Consider the following 25691-nt stretch of genomic DNA (forward strand, 5'->3'; position numbering starts at 1 on the left):
TCAAAAACACCAGCACATCAAGTGATGTTGAACTTGTTTCACGCCTAACGGTGTAATGCCACACTGTATACACTTAGTCGATGTAAGTCTTTAAAGTACCTTAGCAAATCATTCATAACTATTCATATTCTGTAACTATTCTTACAGCAGTGACCTTTAGGAAATGGGGGTTAGAAATACCCTAAGTTCAAAGAACAGAACACTTCTGAAAAGATTAACAAATAATGCTGCCCCCTGGTGGTGATAGTTTGAGTTTGCAGTTTGGAATTTTAAAACATACCTTTATATGCTTTGCTGGTGGTCCAACAAGCATAATATACCAAAAAAATGTCCTACAATACAGAGTCATTTGTTAAAACATCATTGGGTTTTGTAGTAAGAATTAAAAGGCAGACAGGCATTGAATTCAACATTTTTATTTTGCAAATCTTCTCCGTTTTCCCCCTTTACACCAATGAATCTCAAAATAAGACTTCTCCACAATCAAAAATCCAAGGCATATTTTAAAACGTGAACTGATGACAGTCATGATCACATTTTAGTCTCTGCTACAATGAAAACAATGAACGGTGAGAATACACAAGAGGCTGTAGTCACTGTGACCTTTGTAATCCTGAGTGGTAACTTTGATATTGTGAATATTTATTTTTATGCAATTCACTCACTCTAAACAAATTCCTTGATTCCTTCTTATTGTTTTTGGCAAAATACCTATTGCCATGTTCTAACAAAAATGACAAATCAGCAAAAGCACAAAAAGAAATGTGTATAGACACCTAAGATGAAGTACAAAAAACAAGGAACAGTTATTTACAAATGTAACAAGTTAACTGAGTACATAAAGTGTAAAACTGCAAAGCCTTCATATTTATACCCTTACATTTCAACTACATTTGTTTGATGCAAAAAAAACGTTCATAAAACCAGACTTATGAGCTTTTGAAAAACTGTTATTGCTCCATTTCAAAAGTGCACAGCTTCAGTTTTGGAAATAAAATATAGACTTTTTTGTTCAGGTACAGTTAACATTTTGCTGAAATGTTAGCTTTAACAGAAAATTTTCATGATGACCAAGGGCAAGTCAGTTAGAGAGGTAATTTAACTGCAAGTGCCAAAAAGGAAAATGTTATGCAAATAGTAATAACAACAACGCCACAATAAATAGCAGTAATACTTGGAAAATCAAAGTGGTAGAAAACTACTACGAACTAAAGACACCAACTAGTGTAGAAAGAGTGCTACCACAATGTCAATGAAAATATAAACTTCTGTTTTTCCACCTTTTTAACAAGTTATTCCTGAGATGTGTTCAAAAAAATAAATAAAAATATAGATTCTGTATAATATCACATTTTCAATCGAACATGCTACACAATTTATTTGACAAAGAGCACCCTTTTCAGTAAAAAAACAAAAAACAATACAACATATGGAAATACAATGGGCACAGACCTAAACTGTGGAAGATGAACGGCAGTTTTGACTGGCAGTCAGCTTTAGGTTGAGCGCCACTCCAGGTCCGGGAGTCAGGACCTGACTCCACATGCAATTTAAAGAAGGAAATAGGAACTGTGTATTTGCTACTTTGACTGGTCACAAGGTCAGAGGTCAAAGATAGACTCACAGTGGTCAGCATTTTGTAAACATATTCACATCACCACAGAGCCCTTATCAGAACGCACAAAGAACAGGAAACCTCTCCCCTTCCAAAACAAGGTGTCACACACAACGTAACACACAGTTTATTCTTTCCAATGACGCTTCCAAAAGTATCAATAAGTTTCATACATATTGCAACACAGTTTTGCTTGGGGCATGTTGTTGCTTGTCTGCACACTCAAATTACCCATTCACTCCAAGCACCAATAAGTATAGACTCTGTTATATTGAGTGCAGAGGGATGACGAATTTGCATCCAAAAGGTGAGTGGTAGTTGATTCCAACTTCTTGGTAAACCATCTTAGGGAGGCCAATATCACAGAGGTAGACTCTGCTGTCTTTGTCTGCTAAAGGCAGTGGAAGTCCTAAAGAGAGGGTCCACTTTGCGTCCACACTCTGAGGCTGCCCACTGACTGGGGGATCAATACTTAGGACTGGAGCACGGTTCTTGTTGGCCCAGTCAGCAACAGATTGGTACCAGGACTGCTCTTTCAGCAGTGGATTCTCATGGCAGTCCAAGCAGTTGATGACAAGATCGACTGGGCTCATGGGCAAGTCTGGGACACAGCCAGAGGGAGAATGTTTTTTAGTTGTATTGCAAAATCATAAGACAGAAAAAAAATATTAGTGCATGTGATCCCATTACAAACAGTACATTGAGACACTACAGGAATTAAAAGTGCCACATATGTGGCACTTTTAATTCCTGTAGCAAGGAGTGAAATTCAAAGAGATGCTGGTGCATCTCATCATTTAGCTTTTAATCCAGAGGGGTATACTATAGAGCTCAACCTATATTATAAGTATTTATTGATGTATTATGTTGGTACTTATAAACACCTGATAAAAAAAAATGTAAAAAGTTAAGAGACAAGAGACACACCCTTTTACCACATTATGAGTCAAATAGTTCGTCCACTATAAACACAACAACCAGCTGATCCGAGCAGAGTTGGGCAGAGCATAAATGAGTAATCCACGATTTGTTATGACAACAAAACAAGAATATTTTTAAACTGCAGTGTCGCATTATCTTAGTAAGGACTCATAAATAACCTATACATACCAACTGTTAGGGAAATCTGTTTATACTTTATGTGTCTGGAAGAACCCCCCCCCAAAAAAAACAAAAAAGAAAAACCACACACAAAAAGGGGGGTGGGGATAAAAAGCCTATACATATATATACACATATATACATACATACATACATATACACGTACATATGTGTGTATACCTACCTACCTACCTACCTACATACATACATATAAAAAAGTGTGTTAACTACCAAAAATCGGCATCATTCTATACAGCCTCAAAATTATATCATGATATTTAAAAAAATAATAATTTTATGACAATATAGAAAACACGCAATGTTTTATTGCTTTTTGTAGCTTTCAGCTTCCTGCAAGACTTCCAGCTGTCTTCAAGACTACACTGATCAAAATAACAGTAAATAATTATAAACCAAGAGTGGATTATCTTGTATTAATTTAGACTAAAACTTTGCAGAGATAAAACCAGTGTTTTGATTTATAGGTTTACGTCCAAAATATCAGTATGAGCTCCAAGCACAAGAGGAGTCAGGAGTGTCTTAAATGGTGCACCTCCACTAGAGGGCAACATTTGCCTATGATAGTCAGTTACAACTGGGCAAGGTTAATACACCGTGCCCGCACTTTTCTAGCAACATATTGTTGAGACCTGTGTAGGCTACAGTGTGAATACAAAATACTTTAATACTAATACTGGTGGAGTTTTACCTTTGACGCTGGAGACCTGCTTGCCGCTTGTCTTGCTGAAGAGGTTGACCTCACTGGTTACCGACTCTTGCATCTTGACAAAATTAGGCAGGAACAAGATCACCTCCACTTCATGGTTGGCTAAGTGCCTACCACAACTGATGCCTTGGGCTCCCTGAACATGGGGACCACACAGAAGGACCACGGTGGGTCTCTGGTGGACATTTTTTGGTGTGAGCCTATGAATATTTGAGAAAACAAAGATTTCTCCATAAAAATCACAGGCAATGACAAGCACATGAATTACTTTGGGATTAAACTGGCAATGCAAATCTAAACCCCATCTCAAGGATTTTGTGGGAAGTCGGACATTCATTAAATTTCTGTAGAAAAGAAAAACTGAACCCCACCAAAGGTTTCTTAATTTTGATTATGGGAATTATGACAAAGGTACTTGACTAAAACATGTGAGCTATACTAAGTATTTTATTTATAATTACATTTTTAAATTATCCCAACCTTGATAAATCTTAAATAAAGTCTTCTATATTTACAAGTTTTAATATTAAACTGAACAGAAGAATTGAGTGCCTGCTGGTTCTCACTGAAATAGTTGTGATTTTGCACTACAACACAAAATTAAACCTGATTTGAGTGCACTGTACTTCCAATTTAAATCTGACTCATGCAAGTATTGCAGTGCACAGTAGATGAAAGGACTGAGGCGATAAACCAGTTTTGTTATGAGCTACTGTGTTGTGTTTCTTTGATGTTAAATAAGCCTCTGCCACTCTTAAAAGTACATCTAAATAATACCGAACAGGGTTTGCTTTGGTCTTTTAGGATGTTCCTGACACTATATTCAATCTTAATGTAGAATGTAGTGTCTTCCTAAAACAATAAGCCTTCTTTTTCAGACAAGGATGTTTAACACACTGTTGTACATTCTTTTTCTTATAATACAAACCACTAACAGTAGCTAGCCATGAGACTGGGAAGTCTAAGGTGCCACTGAAGCTAGGACTGGTACTCCTTACCTGTTCGGTCCACCTAGCAATGTGAGAGCCATCTGACTGGAACAAACACCGACTGCTTCTAGCCTGCGCTCAAGAGAAAGACCCCAGCGCTCTGCAGCTGCTAGAAGTTGTTTATGAAGCTCATAGGGCACGGTGGGAACCACCAGACCTGTGTCTGCAAAAAGAAAACATGTGAGATAGAGACTGTGTTAATGTGTTTTCATTTCAGCACCAGTTTTAGTTACATTCTAGAAGCAAAACATTTAATAAAACTGAAGCCATTTAGCCATTTATCTTCATCAAAATGGCTTTAGAAACAAAAGTAGAAGCAAAGTCAAATCTAATAATAGGACTTTGGTGATAAGGACATTAGTCTACAGATAAACACATTCCCAGGTTCTCAGGTGGACTGTAGTCGGGTTGCAATGAATCAGAAAGTAATTCAAATAACTGGATCGCAAAAAAAACAAAGAAAAGGAAAAGAAAAAAGAAATAAATAACAGTAATAATAATTTTTGTTTGACATCATGTAAACTCAAGCATTTCATGAACATTTGCGACAACAAATAAACCTGCAATAGAAACGTATCTGGGAGCATGTGTGCGAATAAAAAGTACGGCAACATGAAGCTCATGCAGCCCTCAGCTTCTAAACAAAAAGACTGCTAGCACAACAGCAGTAGTGAAGATGATGCTGCCATAGTTTAATGTGGAGTCAGTCCACACACACAGACACAGAGAAGAGCATTGGGGGAGCAGTTACCAAGGTGGTAACTTATTCTCATTTAAAATGTCTAGCTTTTAATAAATAATTATCTGAATCTTACAACCAAAGTTTTAATCTGATGTAAAATGTATAGAAGTCCATTACTGTATAAAGTACTTTTTCCTTTGGGAAGGTACCATCTGTGCAGTCTGCGATTCTGTTGATGAAAGATGTTGAATCTATTTAATTATTGTAGAAACATAATTGATTTCTGTGCATTCTTTTTACACATGCATTAAATTAAGGTTGATTACGTTGATTTAGCAGGAGGGCAGGGGGTGGTTCCCTATTTTTCTTTTGCTGGGAGTTGGCAACCCTAATGTGCAGTGAATATCAGCGCTATGTGGCCGGAAGTGTGATAATATAATTTATTTTGTGTAATAAACAACTGCAAGGATAGATGATTACAACAAATAGATGACTAATACATAAAAGTAATACATAGATGAATAATGATGATGAGTTATGATGCGTAATCATGGGAACAAGTGGGTTTACAAACGGGAGCAGCTGATTAGCATTAGAAAAGCTGAAATAATACCTCAACTGAAGCCAATTGTACCAAATGCACTATATGTGCACTGTTACAAGAATGTTTTTTGTTCTATTGTTTTCTATTAATTTATATAATTTTAAGTTAAGCAGGACAGAGTTCTTTTAAAGAAAGATTTACTTATATTCTCAAAAGTTAAGCATGACAGGCTTCTGTTTAAGAAAGAGACCTGTTTTATTGTGTTAATGTTGTCATTTTGACCTAAAAATAAATGGCTAAATGATCATTTGTTTCCCATGTGTTTATATCACAAAGAATATGCATCTACTTAAATCAAATTCAAATCAAATGGTTAAAAATAACAATTTCACACACAAAAAAAGAGCTACAAAATTCACCACACTGGGAAGGGTGAAGACAACTGGGTTGCCCGGCCCTGGCCACGAGGTGTCCCTTATTTTTCAGGGAGTTGGCAACCCTAACCACAAATGTCTGGACTTAAAATTCTCACCCCGTGTTATAACTGATTAAACGTGATCTCCTCCTCTTGCCCCCGGTACCGGGGGCGTTGGGGCTTAAGAGGTTAATATTTCTGCCAAGTACTCTTTAAAATACCAGAATAGGGAGGATGGAGGATTTAAGTTTATTAGATTGATCAGTATTGCTGAACTATGAAATATTTTGGGTGCAGTGTATTTTTTTGCATAAAGGTATAACAGAATAGCTTTAGTGTTTTTTGTTTTTCTTTTAACTTGAGTATGAACTTATATAAAATGCAGCAAGATATTAAAAATGATTGATTATTGATTAAAAAAAATACACTATATCGGATTCAGCATCGGCAAATATCCAAATTTATGATATCAGTATCGGACATAAAAAAAGTGGTATCGTGCCATCTCTAGTGGAAACAAATCATTTTTCTAGCATGTTTTGTTTCCACTTGTTACTGTAATCACCATTAAAATTTTACTAGGAAAAAGTGTGGTTCATCAAATGACGTGCTTAACAAGCTCTAACATGATCAAAAGTGAACTTGTAGCTGCTTCTGTCCACGGTCGTTTGTTTTACACAGCAAAAGCTGCAGACGTTAAAATATGACGATGAACTGTTATGAACTTCGTCTGACACCATGTTTAAAATAGGCAGATTGCTGAAGGCTGATGATAGCCATCCCATGTTCTATCGCAGTGATACCTGCAACAAGGAGAGGTGAGTCTAAAGGCGAGCATGGGGTATAGTAAAACATTTTTATTTTGAAGGTTTAGGTAAAATCATTTTTCAGATTTAGTTAATTTTAAAAATAATATATAAATAAAACTGTATTAATATTTAATAATATACACACAAGGAAGCTTTCTTGCAGGGCAGCACGAGAAAGACATACATGCTTTTAACTGACATTACGTGAGATTTTTTTATTTTTGGATTTCATTTTAATATGCCATGTATTTTTGAGAAATGTATGCAGTTAAACTATTAAAACATGAATTTTTAAAATAGAAATTAATGAGATGTTTTTTTTGAAAGTCCTGTGTTTTTTGTTTTTAATATTTATTATTGCTCATTAATAAGACTCTTAATTAATAAGAGATTAATGACTCTTCTTGTCATTGTTTGTTCTAGTATAAAGTGTTTTTGTCCTTGTCACATGATCTGTAAATAGTGTCTCTGTATGTTTTTACTAACTTGTGTTTAACAACAACCTGCCAGAGGGTCTGCAGATGGAAATTAGCCCAAGGCTATAATCTGGCATATTTACATTTGTTAAAATGTTCATTAATATGCATTGCCCCTCTTTCTAAATAAAATAAATAAATACATAAAGACAAAAGTATTTCTTATCTAACTGCTTGATTAATCAGTTGAATAATCAATGACATACTGGATTAGGGCTAGGGCTGCAGCTAAGTGTGAGTAAACTATTGGGGAAAAGCTGTTCTTCCTCTATCTGACCTGATCTTGCTCCCATCACAAGATTCTCCATTTCCCTTCCTGTTTGTCACTGCTGTCTGAGGAAACAAAGGAAAGATTGGCAGCCTTTAGAAAAGATGACAAACATGAGGCAGTCAAAGTGATAACGCCTATTCCCCACAGGCCCTGAACTCACACGCACCATCACATGGTTTCTGACCAATTCCCAGCTCTTAGCTGCGGGACGGGACAGCACTGCACTGGACCCCCCACACTGGCTGCTTCTCAGTCAAAACATGCAGCGGGTTCGCGTGACAAAAAAGGGGGGCAAACATCACACAAATATGAACACCTGCACCCCAACATCTTGTGGTGAGAAACTGGGGAGGGCTAAAAAGTAAGATGGATGGTGGTGATTGGGCTAAAAAGTGAGTCCATTCATCTTCTTAAAAACACACCGTTACCCATTACCAGATGAACCATCAGACAAAGTTTTTAACCCAAAAACATAATTCATGCACTATATACTTTTAGGTAAGATTTGCCACCTTTCTACTTTAGGAACCTTTAAGAACTGCGTGAAGCACTCTCCAAATCGTTTTGGAGGCTTCAGCCAAAGTAATGACTCTTACTTTGGACTTCTTAGAAAATTCTGTTTTTAATTAGCTAACTATAGGAGCCAAAAACAATCATTTTAAGAGCACCATTAAGAAAAAAGTAAATCATTGTTACAAACTCTTAATACACATTTAATTAATTAATACAAAAGTAGCTTTTGCTTTACAAGTCAACTTTTCGTAAGCAGTCCTACTTCAAGAAAAATTCTCAAATCCCTTTGGGTTTTTTTAAATTGCATCCTTCATACCATGTAACCAATCACGATTGTTCTTGTGTATTTCCTTGAATTACTATAATGTATATCTGCAGTTTGTTTGTTTTTTAAAAATCACTGTACAAACTAAATTGTGTGGAAAGCTTTATAGAGGGTGTGCTAATCCCTAGCTATCCATTGCCTGTGGCACATTATAAGGGTAAGTCAAGATGGGGGAACTGTGCGGCTCAGGGTCCCTTTGATAAATAAAGCTACTGGGAGGCAGTTAAGTCCTTAATGGCCTCTTACACATCTCCGGCCTGGCAGCTGAGAAGTTGGTGGCCTCACTCTTGTGCACAGAACTTACACTGACACAAAGAGATGCAAGCGCGCGCACACACACACACACACGCGCACACACACACACACGCGCACACACACACACGCGCAACACTCTCAATGACACACAAATTCTACACACGCACACCCTCATACACAAGATAATTGCATATAAACACAGAGACTCATGCCGTGCCTGACCGAAATTCTTGCTTATCTTTAGGTCAGCCCTGTTCCCCTCCCACTATTCTTTATTGATACCACACAAAGACTGCTAATATGTTTCAGTGGGCAACAGAAATCTAGAGCATGCCAATCCTCCTGTGAGCGATAAGCACAGGAAAGTCAACTGGTTCTTGTCATGCAAGTGCTGCCTTGAGTGCCAAGCTCAGAGGAAGTGGGTGTTGCACTAGTATGCACTAATTGCTTTTAAACCAACCCATCAGGTGCGCTTCTTAACTCTGCTGCTTAAGTTTCTGCAACCAAAACGCCCCACCTTTCTCTCGCTCTCACATATGCATACAATTCACACACACTCTCAGTGCAGTATTAAAAACAGACTAGCTAAACTGGGTAGCTGTGAGTATACAGCAGCGCTAAAATAAACTGAGCTGGAAGTTATCCTTCAAGCATGACAAGGAAACCGGCAAGACTGAAAGCAATACGTGCTGGTTGGATATGAGCCATGTGTGACTAAGGCTTGCACTGGGGTAGGGAGGGAAAGCAGCCCATTTCATTCACTTCTGCTCCACTTTAAGAGTTGCAGAGGTAGCAAGAAGAAAATAAAACATTAAAATTTGAAATATTACCTTTTAGTAATTTAGTGGTTCAAACAGCTTAATATTGGAGCGCCACGGAGGTTTTTGAGTCTCAGTCTTCCTTATTGTCTTTATCTTTTCTAGGCACTATTAGTGCACATAATAACAAGGTTAATATATGTGCAAGTAACTCCTATGAGCTCAAGCTATACATTGCTCTAAACAACCAGGTCAGAGGTGTTAAAAATGGGTTGTAACGATTCAAAATATGCTTCTATCTATGCCAACAAAGTGATGCAGCACGAATAGTTAAAGTAAAAGAAGCTCATATTTAAATCATTGCAACATGTTTTCTAATTTGGCTTGCCTGACCTGAAGTTTCACTACAGTAGGAAAGAGAACAGCACAACTAAACTACAGAGGCTGCAACCTTCACAACAATGACTTATAGAAACAGAATCTTAAATCCCCATGTCCGCTTGTTATGTCAACCTTACCAACAGCTGGGCACTTTGTTTTACTTTCTGTGTTCTCGCACTGTTGTTTTATCTGTTTACTGGCAAAGTTTCCAGGTCAAGAGCACTGCGGTTTTTTCCTGCTTCAGAGGTGCTGTTTATGTAAGGCTGTACAGCGGCATACTAATTACAGAGTGCAGAGGACGGGGATTATGATGACAGCCCTGGGAAGCAAATCTGTCTGCACGGTAAGAAAGGAGGCTCTGCTTGGAAGCTATCTGTAGAATGGTTGGCAGCTGCTTATACTGAGCTCTCCTGAGTCACCACATGAAACTGTCGATCTGGGATAAAAACACCAATGTCACACACACCCGTCACCCTTGTACTAATATCTAGTCTTGCTCATCTTCAGAAATTTACATAGAACCATGCATCCTGAGCAAACAATTTAAATTTGAATCATTTGGTGTCACCATATGTGACAATGCAGGGTACAACACCCGACATTATCCAACGGTCAGCAAAATATGCAAATTACATTTGACCACAGAGACAACTAAGAAGCATACCTTGACCATGAAAAAAGTATGTTTAAAAAAATAAAATAAAAAATTTGCGCCTCATTTTAGGGCCTCCTGCCACAAGCCAAATATTTGCCGATATATTGGGCATTAACTTATTTTACAGTTAATTCGCTATCAGACCACATCAGTAAAGTTTAAAACAGTCCATTCTTTGTGCTACAGCCATTTTCTTTAGTACTGCTCACCTGACAACAATTACACCTTTGACTCCAGGGCCTGTTAGCCATTACCTATCTTGTGTCTGTATTAACCAATTACATAATATTCCTAGATTGAGCCAGTTTGAGAAAGGAGAGGGCAATCATTTCTATGGGCTTATGCCACAAGAGGTTGCAGAAGTTGCATCCGATAGCAAACAGTAACCAGGTATAGATACACACTGCCAACTAGCCTGCAACAGGATGAACTCTGATCAAGAAATTGGGTCAATTGTGAGAGCCACTTAATGGTGCATGTTGTCTCCTTCACTGTGTTGAATAAAAGAGACACTATTAAATGTTCATTTAATATCAATTGTAAAATAGACTATTTCACCATTTGACAAGAGCCATAACCCTTTCGCCAACTGTGCTTGTCAAAACAGTAACCAGAGTGTACACCTAGCCAAGGTTGAAACAGTGGGAGGAAAAAAAAAATACTCTGTCCAAAACAAACGAAACTAAAGACACACTTAAAAATGTCCTGTATATTTAATGTTCACTATCTTACATAAACTGAAATAAGGATACTTCCCACGATGCACAAAGTATTAATGAAGGTGAGTCAAACTGTGCGGCAGCAATATTAATTTTGTTCTTTTATCAAATATAGAAAACCAGTCAGAAAAGGCCTTGCATTTACATACTTCATTCTTACCCACTATTTATTTCTGTGAGGTGTGATTACAGAAAAAGATAAAATAAAATAAACAATAAAAAAACAAATTTGCCCGTTACTCATTCAACACGACTAGATGCATCCAAGTGAAGCTGATATTTTTCAGATGTTACCTCAAAGTCCTTTTATGACCAATCAGAGAGCAAAATCACAACTCTTTAAAAGTGACCTGAATTTTGCGTGGAGTGTTGCTAGTTATTATAGCTGGGTGTCCAGCTAAAATGGAACAGATTTCTACAGTTTTCAGGTGTAGTCCACAGTTACATAATTGTGTATAGAAATGATCTTTTTTGGGTTTTTTTCTTTTTTAAACATTCACAGCGTAGTCTAGCATGGATCACTCAGAGTTTGACTACTGTTTTAATGTCCTGAAGGGTCTGGCCAAATGATCTGAACTATGATGTCTTGCAGGGCAGAGTACAACTGACTCACCATTGGCTCCACTTGCAGCTTTGGCTTCTCTGCAACTTTGTCTACTTTTAATTAAAATGAAATTAAATATTTTGAAACACTGGACCACAAATGGTCATACACAAATGTGTCCTTGCCACCAAAAATTTGTGTGTGCATCTTCTTCTTACCCGTACAGTATTCCTTGCCCCCATGCTGGGGCACAGTTATCTGTCTGTATGTGACCGGTTTCCCCTCCAGAATATTCTCATCATGGCGATAGGACTGGGTCTTCTGCTCAGCCTGTGTATTGTGATGTTGTAACTTGTTGCTGTTGCTACTGGCCCCATCAATCTGGGAAAAAACAGCAGCCTTGTCGAACAGAGCCAGGTTTCCCTCAAAATCAAAGTCAGTGTCCAGATTCTCATCAGTCCCATCACCAAAGCATTCATCATTCTTTGATCTCTGCCCCCCAGCCCCTCCATTCCTCACATTGCTTCTCCTGGGTGTGGACTGTGTCGTCCCTCTGCTGTTTGATGAACCTGGAGACAATGGAAAACACAAACTCTGAGGATTGCTCACATAAAACAGGATTTGGTGTTGGACAATGCTGGCAAAGATTTAATCAGAACATTATCAGGGGTAGGTGCACAAATGGGACCTCACGATCCCTGAGGAAAAGAGTATATGTGCCATTGCAAACGATTCAAAACTTGTTATGGATTTAATTACCCAAGCATGCAAACATTTGAAGAAAGAGATTACATTCAATCATCAGAGGTGGTCTGTATGAAGTTAATAGTATATCATGTTAGCATTTTGAGCAGATCCTTTACTCTTACTCAAGGAGGAAAAACAATAGACTTACGTTACTACATTTAAATAAATGAAATAAAGTAGCAATGCTTGTCCTTTTCATGCATTTATATACTATCCATTAAGAGGTTCATAGTTTGCTGATGCTAGGCCTGCTGGCATAGTAATATTCCACTACAGCCACACGCCCTCATTACTCTGTTCATAGCTGAATAATGGTTAAGGCGAAAACAGGAGGATCATCATCATCATCATCATCATAATTTATATAGCACTTTAAAAACATGCAAGGCTGACCAAAGTGCTGAACAATAGAAATATAAGAGATACAATAAGAATAATAAATACGATAAAATAATAAACATAGCAAAAACAATAAAATATAGGTAAATACAAGTCAGTTAACCACTGAGTCAAAAGCCAGCGAATAAAAATGCGTTTTCAATCTGGATTTAAAAACCAGCACTGATGTCGATTGCCTAATGTGAAGAGGAAGATTATTCCAAAGTTAAGGAGCCACGATAGAGAACGCTTGGTCTCCTCCCAGTTTCAGCCGTGATTTGGGGACTGAGAGCAACAGCTGCTCAGCTGACCGGAGCGAACGAGTGGGGACATAGGGCTTCAGCAAACCAGACAAATATGCAGGTGCCAGACCATTTAAGGATGTAAAAACCAATAAAAGAACTTTAAAATGAATCTTAAATTCAATTGGAAGCCAGTGCAGGGAGGCCAGAACCGGAGTAATGTGCTCAAATTTCCTTCTACCAGATAAAAACTGTGCCGCAGCATTCTGTACTAGTTGCACGCGTTTCAGAGTGGCCAGTCCAACCCCTATTAAAAGGGAGTTGCAATAATCCAAGCGTGAGGTCAAATGATGCCAGTCTTTTACACACATAAAATGACACAGCAATGTGTTTTGTTTTTTTATTTATAAAAAAAAAAAAAAAAAAAAAAAAAAAAGTTGGTCACCGTTTCTTAGTTTTGTTGAAAAAACAAAAAACCCAAATAGATAAATGCATAAAATAGACTTAAAAGTATTCTTAATTTATAAAAAAAACCAAAAAAAAAAAAAAAAAAAACCACCTAGTGTACCTCAAATTGAACAAAATATTACAATAAAAATCTGGGAATTATGGTGTAATTAATCTCTACTACGGTGTCATTTAGAATCTAAAGAACAAATTAATCATATAGAACTTCTAGTCTGAATCCCCTGGATTAAACCCCATCAGCTGCAGGTTCAAAGCGAGGAGCCAAGGCTCTGCTCCAAGCTGGCACAGACCTTTTTTCATTGAAACACAGATTATTTTAAATATATATATTTAATCTGTCAGCCCCCACTTATATCCTAATCATCTCTAAATGAAGCTAGGAGCTGTCATACTATATTGAAAGCCATTGTGTTATAAACCGTGTAATCCATACACAAGTTCCTGCACTCAGCAGTTTCAAATTCTGACTGGGAGATTGCAGCCCTTTTATCTTGGATAGCTGTTACTGCAGACTCTTATCGTCTCATGGATAGTTACGATAGCTCAATGAGAACAAAACACTGCTAACACTTAAAAGGTCCAATGGCCGAATGCTTGATAAAGTTTATGTGCATGTAAGCACAAAAAAAACCCCAAAACAAAACAAAAAAACAAAACAAAACAAAACGAACCAAGGGAGAAAAAAAAAAAAAAAAAAAAAAAAAAAAAAAAGCAAAACTGGAAAAACCTGGCCTTCAACCCCAACCATCTAGAGCTGTCACGCTAACAAGGAGACACAGAAACACACTCACACGCTACTGTCAGTGTGACAGCTAAGGTACTCTGGCCTCTCTCACGCAATATGCTGGGAAGCATATTGTCATCGTACACTTTGCTTGACACAAATTTGCCAGCAAAACTGAGCTAATCTGACACCGCTGTAGCTCTATTCAGCAGTGAATTGGTGCCCAAACATGCAATTAGTTTTTACATCACAATTCTTAATTTTAGTTTTTTATTTTTAAAGAAACCCTATATATAATGTGCCTTATATGCAGATACTACTCTAAAGCACAGTTTTAATAAATATTGGAATAATTTACAGGTACATGCAAAATGTTAAAAAATGTGAGTGAGAAGAAGGTTGAGTGTAAGTGTGTGTGTGTGTGTGTGTGTGTGTGTGTGTGTGTGTGTGTGTGAGAGAGAACGGGGAATATAAGCTAGCGTCTTATTAGAGCAAGCCAACAATGTCATTATTTACAAGGAAGTGTTTTGTCATGCTATGAATCAAAAATCTGAATGAACTTGGCAAAGCTCCAAGTTAAACAGGCTAATGAATAACAAGTAGACAGACAGTGAACCTTACTGATTTGAGTTTAGACAAACTTCCCACAACAGCTACAACTACAGAGGCCTGGAATGTTCTTAACTGAAATGTGAGTTTAGGTAAGAACACAGTGTTCAAACTGTGAAAGCATTTCATAAAACAATATATTTTATTATTTTTAGAGATCTTGGTGGTTTTCATTAAATTGGTCCATGCACTACTCAATATCTGGTTTTAAACATCAGTGATTAGAAGAAAAACACAAAACCCCCGAAACAATCCCTACGACATAAATGTGACTAAAACAAAAAAAACAAAACAAAAAAAAGATTAGACTGACACCAGTAAATACATTTAAAAATGCAAAGCTTAGAAGTGCCATGTTCTCATGAAAACTTGTTGGCAAGGAGCATTCAATCAAAAATGGAAGAGCTGCTGATGATGGTGGTGAAGCACACGCACACTGATAATCAAAAGGCAATGTCAAATAAAATGACCTATTTACTTACTTACAATAGACTCTCGAAGTCTATTATAAGTGCAGCATTTTCCGATTAAAGGAAGTGTGTGAGGTTACTTAAAGAACGAGGATGTTCGTGATGGCATGGAAAACACAGTAGGAAGGCAACAATGGCGGTACGCAGGGCAGTACAAGAGTTTGATTAGATTTGCAACTAAAAATAAATGGTTGCAGATTTTAATATGCATTTAGGAGCACGTAGGCATGTGAGTCTCACACAGTGGGCAGCAAAAAGGCAGCAAAAAAAAAATAAAATAAATAAAGACACATTTAGGATATTTTTTTTTAAAAACATTACAGCTGACAACAGCAATGATTGTTACGGTAATTGTGACTTAAAAAAAAATGCAAGTAAAAAGCTGGTAAGAGTTCTTCATCAAACTATCAATCAATCAAAGCTTGTTATAAACTACCTTTATAACAAGCTTTAACGCAAGCAAATGCAAACTTTTTAACTTTAAAAGCTAAAGTAGCTAACTTAAAAGTTGATATGATTTCACTCCATATATGAGGCAGCAAGCTGCTTATGGGAATATAGAGTCAAGCAGCTCCTCCAAAATACAAGTTGAATGAGATCTGTTTGGGGTTAATGAATCCAACTGTTCTTCTATACCCCTATGCATCATTCTCTATATTCCCTGTATGCTTCTCCAAGGAAGATCATTAACAGATATTAAAAAAAAAACAAAAAAAACAAAACAAAAAACACATTCCTAGAATCTGTGATCTTATGTGTGCAACAGCCCACCCTGCCTTCCCGTCTTTGTGACTGGGGGCTTTTTGGGAGCATGGCATTGCGTGTGAAAGGACCAGCCCAACCCAAGCCACTCAGCACGTTGGCCCTGTGCAATTTGGGCATTAGCTCCCTGGCCTCCAGCCTGAAAGCAAGAGATTAAAATAAAAACTCAAAAGGTAAACATTGCTTCCACAATTGATATCGCTTTGGCTTTCCAAGCACACTGGGACAACATGGCTTCCTGTCGGGGAGGGGGTGTCGGTTTCCTGTGCTGGCCAGAAGCAAGTGAGGGAAACGAGATGGAGGGGGGGAGAGAGAGAGAGAGCAAGAGAGAGAGAGAGGACAGCAGGCACTAAGCACAAAAGCCTGGCTTTGCATAACCTTCTCTTTAGGAGCAGACACCAAGAGGGAGGGGTAATGTTTATTGATTTTAGTCACACACGTATTGTAAAGAGGAACTTTGGTACAAGCGTTTAGCACGCTATGGGAATCATAGTGGGGAGTTATAGCGAGGCACTGTTTGGTCCCAGGCTCAGGTTTCTGAAGAGAAGGTGGCAACACGCACACAGGAACTGACAATGGATTAGCAATTTATGACTTATTCATTAAATAAGTCATAAATTAAATCTTAACGACTTATTCATTAAATGAAACATGGAAAAGACCGGTTTTCTATTGTCCACGTTTCTATTTCCATGTTCAGGACATAGTGTTTAATCACACTGAAGAACCCTGGCAATTTTTTTTTGACCTCTGACTCTTCCATTGTTTGGTGATCCTGAGTGTAAAACTGAAGAGACTTTAAATGACTCCAGCAGAGGCCACAGAGCTGTCCAAGCAGATTTCCTCCTTATTTGCTGCTGACTAGAAGAAATACTGTTTTAACTTTTATCTAATCAGGAAGGTTGAGTAACATTCTGATTTTTACAGCAATGACAGGAGAATCTAAATATGTGCTTCAGTGTCAGTATGCATCAGTTTGCATGTAAAAAAGGTTTTGACTGAAAGTAATAATACCCCAAGATCTTGGTTTTATATTTAAAACATCGATATGAGTTTACCAAAAAAAAACAAAAAAACAAAAAAACAAAAAAAAACTAAAATACAAAACAGAACTTTATCTTTGAAAAAGTTACAATAACAGCAACAAATTAACCAGTTAGTTCTGAAATTAACATCTGCCAAAAAGATGCACTGATCACAGTTAACACAGTTAAGTATATTCCTTTATAGCAAAATCTGCTGTACAACATGAACAAACAATTTAACAATATAAAGGTGGTAGAATCCATCTTTAATAGGGTTACTCTGCTGGATTACACCCCTATTACTTTATCACCAACTTCTTTTGAAAAGAGATGCCTTTGGTAGCCTGAAATCATAATAAAACCTTGTTTAATCCTGTCAAGGGCATGGCTAGTGCATGCACTATTCCAGGGCTCTAGACTAACTTTTTGCCACGTGCACTGGTGTGCCTAAGAAAAAAACAAACAAAAAAAAAAACCTTTTTTTCTTAGGCGCACCAGCACAAAAGTCAGGCGCACCCAAATTTTTCAACCGCATCACTTAACACCGCAATTTTACATTTGCACTTTTTTTGGGGGGTGGGGGTGGGGGTGGATTGCAGACAATATTGATTTGCAAATGATTAACTAACAATCTTGTCAACAAAGTTCTTTATTTGGAGCACACTTCTACAACAAAGATAAGTTACTGAAAAAGTGCTTGTGCTCAAAATGCGTTGGCACTCTTTGGCAATATTGTAGACAATGTTAAACTTAATGATCACATTGGCCTCCTTTGACGACCTGTTTGCTGCTGCCTGCCACTGAAAGGCAGTGGGGAGAGGGGACACTTGGGCAGTGCATTTATCGCAGCATATAATGTGTTTTCTGGATACACTGTGCTTTTTCAGCGTTCAAAGATTGATGGCTCCGTGTTAGAGCACTGGCTATGAATTTCAGACGGCTCAGGCCTTGACAAAGAAAGTTATCAATAGTTCTTTTCATCTTTTCTCATTACCCACAGCTACATCCACTTCTGTCAGGCCTAGGTTACTCACTAGGGCTGGGTATCGTCACTGATTTCTATAATCCATTCCATTCCGATTCACAAGGTCCCGATTCGATTCAATTTTGACTCAGACAGTCAGATATATAATTCTGAACATTTATCAGTACTGATACATGTGAGACTTTATCAGAGATGTGAGCATCAGAGCAGATGCCTGTGTGTCAAAGTAACTGAGGCTAAAACACAGAAAAACATGAAGGAGATTTTCCTTGCCTGGATTTTTATATCAGATAACCTTAAAAATATTCTGCAGCAGTAATTATGCATATTTTGCATAATTTTAAAAAGTTTAAATTTCTTCAGTATTGAACAGCAGAAATTAGGACATTTAAGTAAAAAAAAAAAAAAAAAAAAAAAAAAAAAGACAGCAGCCGACAGCGCTGTAAACAACGGTAGACTGGTGGGTAATAATAAGTGAATGAATAATGCAGAAAACAGATTTGAGATGGGAAACTCACACACAGAGAGAGAGAGAGAGAGCTGTGCATGAAGTGTGATTTTTATCGTGGTAGAAGCAAAACAGCAAAGGTAAGAGGGAATTCATGACGACTTTTATTAAATGTGAAGCGTAGTTTGGATCTCGTTTTGCTGCTGGTTCAGTGAATTTTGGTTGGAGAGAGATAAAACCTGCAGCTCAGAATCTAGCGCAAAAAAGACGTAAACACAAAGCGCGGACCCACCGACGCATCAGAATCAGTGAGCTGTCGGCTGTCAGCCCCGACGGCGTGTCCGCCACCTGAACGCAATTTTTTTTTCCTTACTCTTAACTAACTGAAGCCTTTCATTGAACTACCAAATAAACAAATTGGAAAATTCTTTCTTGCCAGACACGTGGCAGCACTTCTGCTGGAATTTTGTTTGTATTTAACAAAATAAAAATGCAGACATAAGTGTACACAGTTTTTGACTGCTTATGAAAATAGTTTTCTTCGCAAATAACTCTCTCACTGAACTAACACGGCCAATCCCTAAACATGTTTGTACTCTCTGCTCATACTGCCTTCATATTAAAGTAATTTTTTGCTTTCTAAAGAACTTATTTTAACATTGCACCCAACAAACAAATCCTCCCTAACAAAAAAAAGTAACTTCACAGGCCAAATTGCATTATTCACGTCAATATACGGGCCGCAAGTAGGGGTGACATGGGCTGCAAGTGGCCCTTGGGCCACAGGTTTGAGACCCCTAACCTACAAATTTACACTAACAACCGGGATAATACTGAGCGTCTTTTAAAAATGACATACCTGTAAAAATCTGTACCTGCTTGTGTTATACATATTTATGCACAACCATGTTTATTTTCTTCAACATTCACTGGGGTATGCACAGTGAATTTCTTACCGTGCTGTCCTGGGGTGTCCGAGTGGCAGTGCGCCCTGTGGTTCCTTCAATTTCCACTCGAGACTGGCTTTCAAAGTCAATATCATAGACCCCTATGTTACAATGCCCAACTGTAGTGATGAAACACATTTACAGCTGGCTTCAAAAAACAAAACCCCAAAACAAAACAGCTTTCATTTATTTAGCTAATTTATAACCTACTTAACAAATACATGGAGATTTGGTATGTGTTTATTTTAATAACTCACTTATTTGCATTTGATTAAGGCCAAAAATGATCAATCTTGGAGGCAAGGCTGCTCTGACTGACAGCTGTACAGACAGAAGCAGCAAAAGCAATAGCTGTATGCAAACATCTTTCAGCTGTTTTGGTTCCTATAGAGATTTTTTGGTGTTGTTGTTGTTTTGTTTGACAAGTAATGCAGCCTGCTGTGAGGTATAGGACTTATAGTATAAGTATATAGTGAAATTATAGTATTTCATTAGTTTGTTACTTAACACCAATAAGCAGGTATCAGCATCTGTATATTGCACCTGCAGAGTTCATTGAGCTTGCCAGTGTTAGCTGGAAACTAATATGGTTACTTCTTGCTCAAAAACAAAAAAATATCAAAGATAGTCATTAAATTAAGTGGATGGGTGAGTAATATCGCAGTGGTTATGTTAATCTTTTACATGCAGTCTATGGGCATATACCAACCCACAGCACACTGAAAACATGTGAGTTTCTTTGCTCAGCCCAACAGTCACTCCCTACCTGTCCAACTCTCCAGACTAGCCTCTGTTACTCTCAGCTTACCCGAAACAAAGTTAAGTTCACGCATCACCATTTTGACAATGTGAGATCCAGGAGATTGTCTTTGATGTGTATAAAGGGTGCATTCCAAGCGTGACAGCTTGGCTGGGAGTGGTGTAACGCTGCACTACTTCAAACAAACCAACTAATTTCAAGTCTTTTTTCAAATCACTCAAGGCACCTTACAGTTGCATCTCATAATATGCTGTATGCTTTTTCTTCTTCTTTTTTTAAAAAAAAATTCAATTACTGTGGGAGGAAGCTGGAGTACCAGCACTGAAGCACTGCTTCAACAGAGCAATGCCCTCACGAGGTGCGACCAGGATTTCAAACAGGTTTGATTTTTTTTTGCTGATTGCTGACACGATTGCTGATTGGGAGCTGGTCGTGAGGTGTTAATCGCTTCTTATTACTTCATGTATACTAACGCGAAACTCAGGCCGATCCCAAAATGGTTGCACAAGTGAAAAATTGTCTCAAAATTGCACAGTGTATGCCCAGCTTTAAATTACATCCAGTAATTTTATGCAACAGTTTCTTGTAGGGGTGGGCGGTATAAACGGTATACGGTAGAAACGATATATATTTGGCCAGCAGTAGAGCTTTTGACTATACCGCTCTACCGCGATAGCGCATGTTGATGTTGTCATCAAGCGGCGCCTGTTTTGGTCGAAAGCGTTGCAGCGGCTGCCAGCAGTATCATCTGCAAATTATGCCGGGCGACAGTAATAGCTACGAGACAAAGCACTTTTGGAATATGGGGAAAGCCAAAAACGACGCTTCCCCCACTTCCGAACCATTGATTCATTAATGCTGAATTCTCTCGCAGGTGCTCTATTCCCATGTTGTTGCAGTATATTAATGACTAACCTCGTATTGTGGATGGATTATCTCAGTTGTTCTCCTGACTGAAGTTTGGTCTGTTTATAGCACCCTTCCATGCAATTGCATTTGTCCCTAACCACCAGAAACCCTCACGTTAACTTTTATCCAGTGGAAAAAGGTTAACGTTCATCCTTCAGCTTCACTATGCTAATGTTATGCTAACGTAGCTGTTTTGCTAGCAATCGCGTAGTACATCATTATATACCTGCTAGTCCAACTTCAGTAACCTTACAAACGTCACTGCTGTTTAGTTTTCTCTCTTCGTTTATGTTGCAAGTGATAGCAGAGCTGTACGTTTTAATTTGTTCAGAAATCTCTCAGTCAGAACATGGCATATCATGTTTAGGTGGAAACTAGCGAGCTAACTTCCTGCTAACTTCTAACTCCGATGAATTTAATAAATTCTGTTTTCATGGATGCCTGGATGTTAAACTTAATTGTTACACCTGGTAAAGCAGCAATGCTGATCATTTTATTAAAAATGAAAGAATTTAGACAGTTTTTAACTCTCAGTGATGCCGCAGTGTTTGTTTGACTTTGGGACCTGAAGCAGATGGAGTTTTGGACCCATATTACTCCGCAAGGCTCCTGACTACGGCAGCCGCAATGCTCCAGCGGTGCGCGTTCATAGCTTACCAAAGTCATACTAAAACATGATTTGACAGATTTCTGCACGCCGTGTACCACATAAAATCGGTTCGAGGTCAGTAAGCACAACCAGAATTCATACATAAGGCACACTGTCGATTTTTGGGAAAATTAAAGGATTTTAAGTGTGCCTTATAGTGTGTAAAATACATTATACAGAAGAAAAGAATATATCGCGATAGATATCGTTATCGCACATGCTTCAAATTATACCGTGATATGGGTTTTAGGCCATATCGCCCAGCCCTAGTTTCTTGTTTCTATTAGATAAACATTTCCAAATCACTGGAAATCTGTGATTGATTGTTTGGTGAAAGCAAACTATAAGTGTGTATATCAAACTAGTGTTAGGTCAGGGTGGCATACAAAACTAGTTGTGATAACCAAAATCTTTCCGCTCCCTTCCAGTATCAAAGACAAGTTTTTCTGGTCAGTGTAGCATTCAAAATAGGCAATGGCAATGTGTTAAGTACCACTGAACACAGCATAACATTGGGACATTGTGATTTGGTACAGATGCAGTGTATGAGGCTATTAATCATTTCATAGTTTAGATTTTATGTAACCAAAAATGATTTGCACTTCCTTTTTGTTATTTGATGAAGAATATTTCGATTGTACAAACACAAACACCGATCTTGAGTGACACTGCACTTTTGCCCATTTTCAGTGAGGCAACTTTCAGGGAATTAAAAGTGTGATTGGCAAATATGTGAAATTGTCGACAATCAACAATTTCACACATTACCCAATCCTATATTATCAGTGAACAATATCAATTTCATTTTCTACTTAACAGAAGAGAACTATATGGCCATTGCTGTGGTAAATTAGTTTTTTCATCACTCTCAACATTATTGCTGTACTCTGCAACAATAGCCCTCTGTGATTTGACAACTAGGAAACAAAGCTCCACAGTAAGCAATAAGCTGAAGTCTTAAAAAAAAAAAAAAAAAAAAAAAAAGGGATTTCCCCATTTTATAAAGACGTCAAACTGTCTTATTGTTCTGGAACAACTGTAAAATAATCTGTCACCATTCTCGTATGATAATGCATAACCACGTGCTTTCCGAGCTGTTCAGTTGCTGTAGTTTGATTAGCACATCCATTGTTGAGTCTAAAGGTCACTCGGTTATCTGTCATGTCAATGGATAGTAGTCAAGTCAAGATGTTATATTAACGGATGCTTACAAGTACAGCATTTGTCTCATGTCATAAAGGTTTCCAACATGTTTAAAAAGATAATTTCAATGTTTCTATTAGCACAAAACAGATTTTTTTTTCCCTACGAGCCCAAGAAAACCAAAAAAACCCCCCAAAAAAACACTAGCTTATTTTTGTTAACATGAACACTGAGGTTAATTACACAAATGACTATAAGGTACTGACTTGAAGTTTTTAAGTACTTTATCCCTATATTAACTACCAATTAAATAATAATAGATGATGAAATGTCAATTCTTTCAGGTCATGACCTACCTCTACGGGGGTTGCTGATCGGACCAGAGCTGGAATGAGAGCTGTTGCTTGTTGGATGAGAGTGATTTGTTTTGTTAGTCTGGCCATGGCGTCCTGTTGATATGGAGCTGGGTTCTGTTGCAGTGTCTTTCCCAGCGCTGGTCTTGTTGAATTTGTGCTGGATATCCAGGAACTTCAGGTCCTGGATATCCATAGCACTAAAAGGGACAAAAAAAAAAAAAAAAAAAAAAACCCCCACAAAACTAACATTACTTGGAATCCAAATGGTACTACGTTAATAATGAAATATCCATTCTTTACATTGCTGGGAAATATTTTTCAATCCAAAACCACTAAAGTGATATTAACGGAGTTCTTGACAGGTTCTAAAATTTTAAACTACTAATATATTTTGCCTAACTTTAAAGCTATTCATTCAACAAGCACTTACAGTCAATTCGTTTGTCATTCATAGACAAATATGGAGTTTGGGATGACTATGTTTAAAATTTTCAATGAATACACGGCTCTAGATGCCAAACTTAATAAAAATACACATAGTGATAAGTAATACTGGTACAGTTATGCAAAAAAATAAGTATATCCCATCGTTGACTTCATGACATTTGAATAAACAAAGACTTGATTTTCTCTCATACCGGGCCTATTATTACATCTGTTTGACCTCAGAAGCCACTATAAAACTCATTATCACAATACTGCTTGTTGAAACTGATGCTGTCAAACAATTTATGTCCACTGTTACTGTGGAAAAAAAACAACACATTTATGATTCGTCTAACCAGAAGTCATAACAGGCCTTCACCTCTGGGTTCACTGGCAAGCAGTAGCTTGCGCTGATGTTTTCTGTGGTGAGCATGGATTCCTTGAATTTGAAAAATGTTCAGTCAACTCAAACTTCAGTTCACTACAAAGACTTCAATAATCATTCTTTACTTTTAATTGCTAAAACATGGTCAAAGTTCAACATAACATGAGGATCTGTTGAACTATTAAGCAAGGTAGTACACTTGTTTAGTTTTGTGTTTCATTTCCAAATGCTTTTTATTTCAGCAAAATAAAAATTTGACATGTCAGTAGCAAGCACTGATGATTTTATACACACACGCACTTTTTTCACAGTTGTACTCATGCACTAAAGGGGAAGCTGAAGGGGTGGGAGAAACTGCGGGAATCTATTTCTAGGGGCTTTAAAACACACACACACACACACACACACACACACACACACACACACACACACACCAAGGAGAATTACAAAACCTGGTCAAAGTTCTGAGCTGTGTGGTGTATTCTATTCATTACCTGAATGTGACCTCAGGAACAGGACACTTGACTCCATTGTGATAAGGATGTTTCAGGGAGATGGTTTGGCTGACGTGATCAACAGATGACACCTCACCCTGATAAACTCCCAACGTTGCTCCACAGTCTATGGACACAACACTACCCACCCAGTCTGTGGCCATTCTCTTTACAATGATCCTGTTTTAAAAACAAAAAAGGAAAAAGGGCATTAGTGAAATAAGTGTTAGATCAATGTTTAACAGGCTAATTCAGTGTAACGAGTACATACGGCTTGCAGATTAATTTATTAAAAGTTGGCTAACTTGGGCCATTGTAGGCATGACCAGCAATTAGCCATCTGGCTTAGAACTTGTTTTTTCGACCAGAGACCTTATAAGAAAAAGACTTTACACTAGGAGTCCTGAAAGCTGAGTCCGAACTTTGCGTTAGTAAAAGCGGCCGCGGAAGCTAAAAATCACAAGATAAAACTAGATTTTAATTAGCTTAACTAACCAGCACCTGTGTGGTTGTGGTGGGCGTATTACAAATCAGACGTTTCACAAGTAGGTGTAAATATTAGCAACCTACCTACCGTTTTAGCAGGAAAGCTTTCGTTTGTCATGTTGTAATACAAACTTATTCATTTAAAAATGACCAAAGCTGTTGCTGACATTCTTGTGAGGACAATATTTAAAGAAAATTAGGGCAAATCTCAACATTTCGCCGTATACCAAGGAAGCTATGATAGCTAGCTCGGTAGCTAACATTAGCTTGTCTTCTGTTCCCTCTTTTTTCTTTCTTTGTTTTAATAAAAGCAGATTGCAGCAATTTTGAAATTGGTTTCTGTCGCCGTTGAGCTAAGAGCCTAAATCTACTGAATCTACAGCGGGTAGATTTACCTTAGCGAAAAGCTGTGGTGAAATGTCAAAGCAAGACAGAGCCCAGGCTGTTTTTTTTTTTGTGAGCGCTGTGTTCCGGGACACTACGTCACTTCCTTTATGTC

The 25691-nt window shown here is 37.8% G+C and overlaps 1 protein-coding gene across 1 annotated transcript; it reads right to left on the reverse strand.

Annotated features, from left to right (window-relative positions):
• Nucleotides 1–427: 427 nt before the first annotated feature.
• Nucleotides 428–25691, reverse strand: LOC134621781 (enhancer of mRNA-decapping protein 3-like). The gene is made up of 7 exons (XM_063467972.1): nt 25588–25691; nt 24707–24886; nt 23402–23598; nt 11998–12348; nt 4442–4595; nt 3426–3643; nt 428–2216 (listed from the first exon to the last, which is right to left on the reverse strand). The coding sequence occupies exons 2-7, from the start codon at nt 24868–24870 to the stop codon at nt 1882–1884; spliced, it is 1419 nt and encodes a 472-aa protein (XP_063324042.1). The 5' UTR covers nt 24871–24886; nt 25588–25691; the 3' UTR covers nt 428–1881.

The sequence above is a fragment of the Pelmatolapia mariae genome, linkage group LG1 (genome assembly GCF_036321145.2).
Source record: "Pelmatolapia mariae isolate MD_Pm_ZW linkage group LG1, Pm_UMD_F_2, whole genome shotgun sequence".
Taxonomy (NCBI): Eukaryota; Metazoa; Chordata; class Actinopteri; order Cichliformes; family Cichlidae; genus Pelmatolapia; species Pelmatolapia mariae.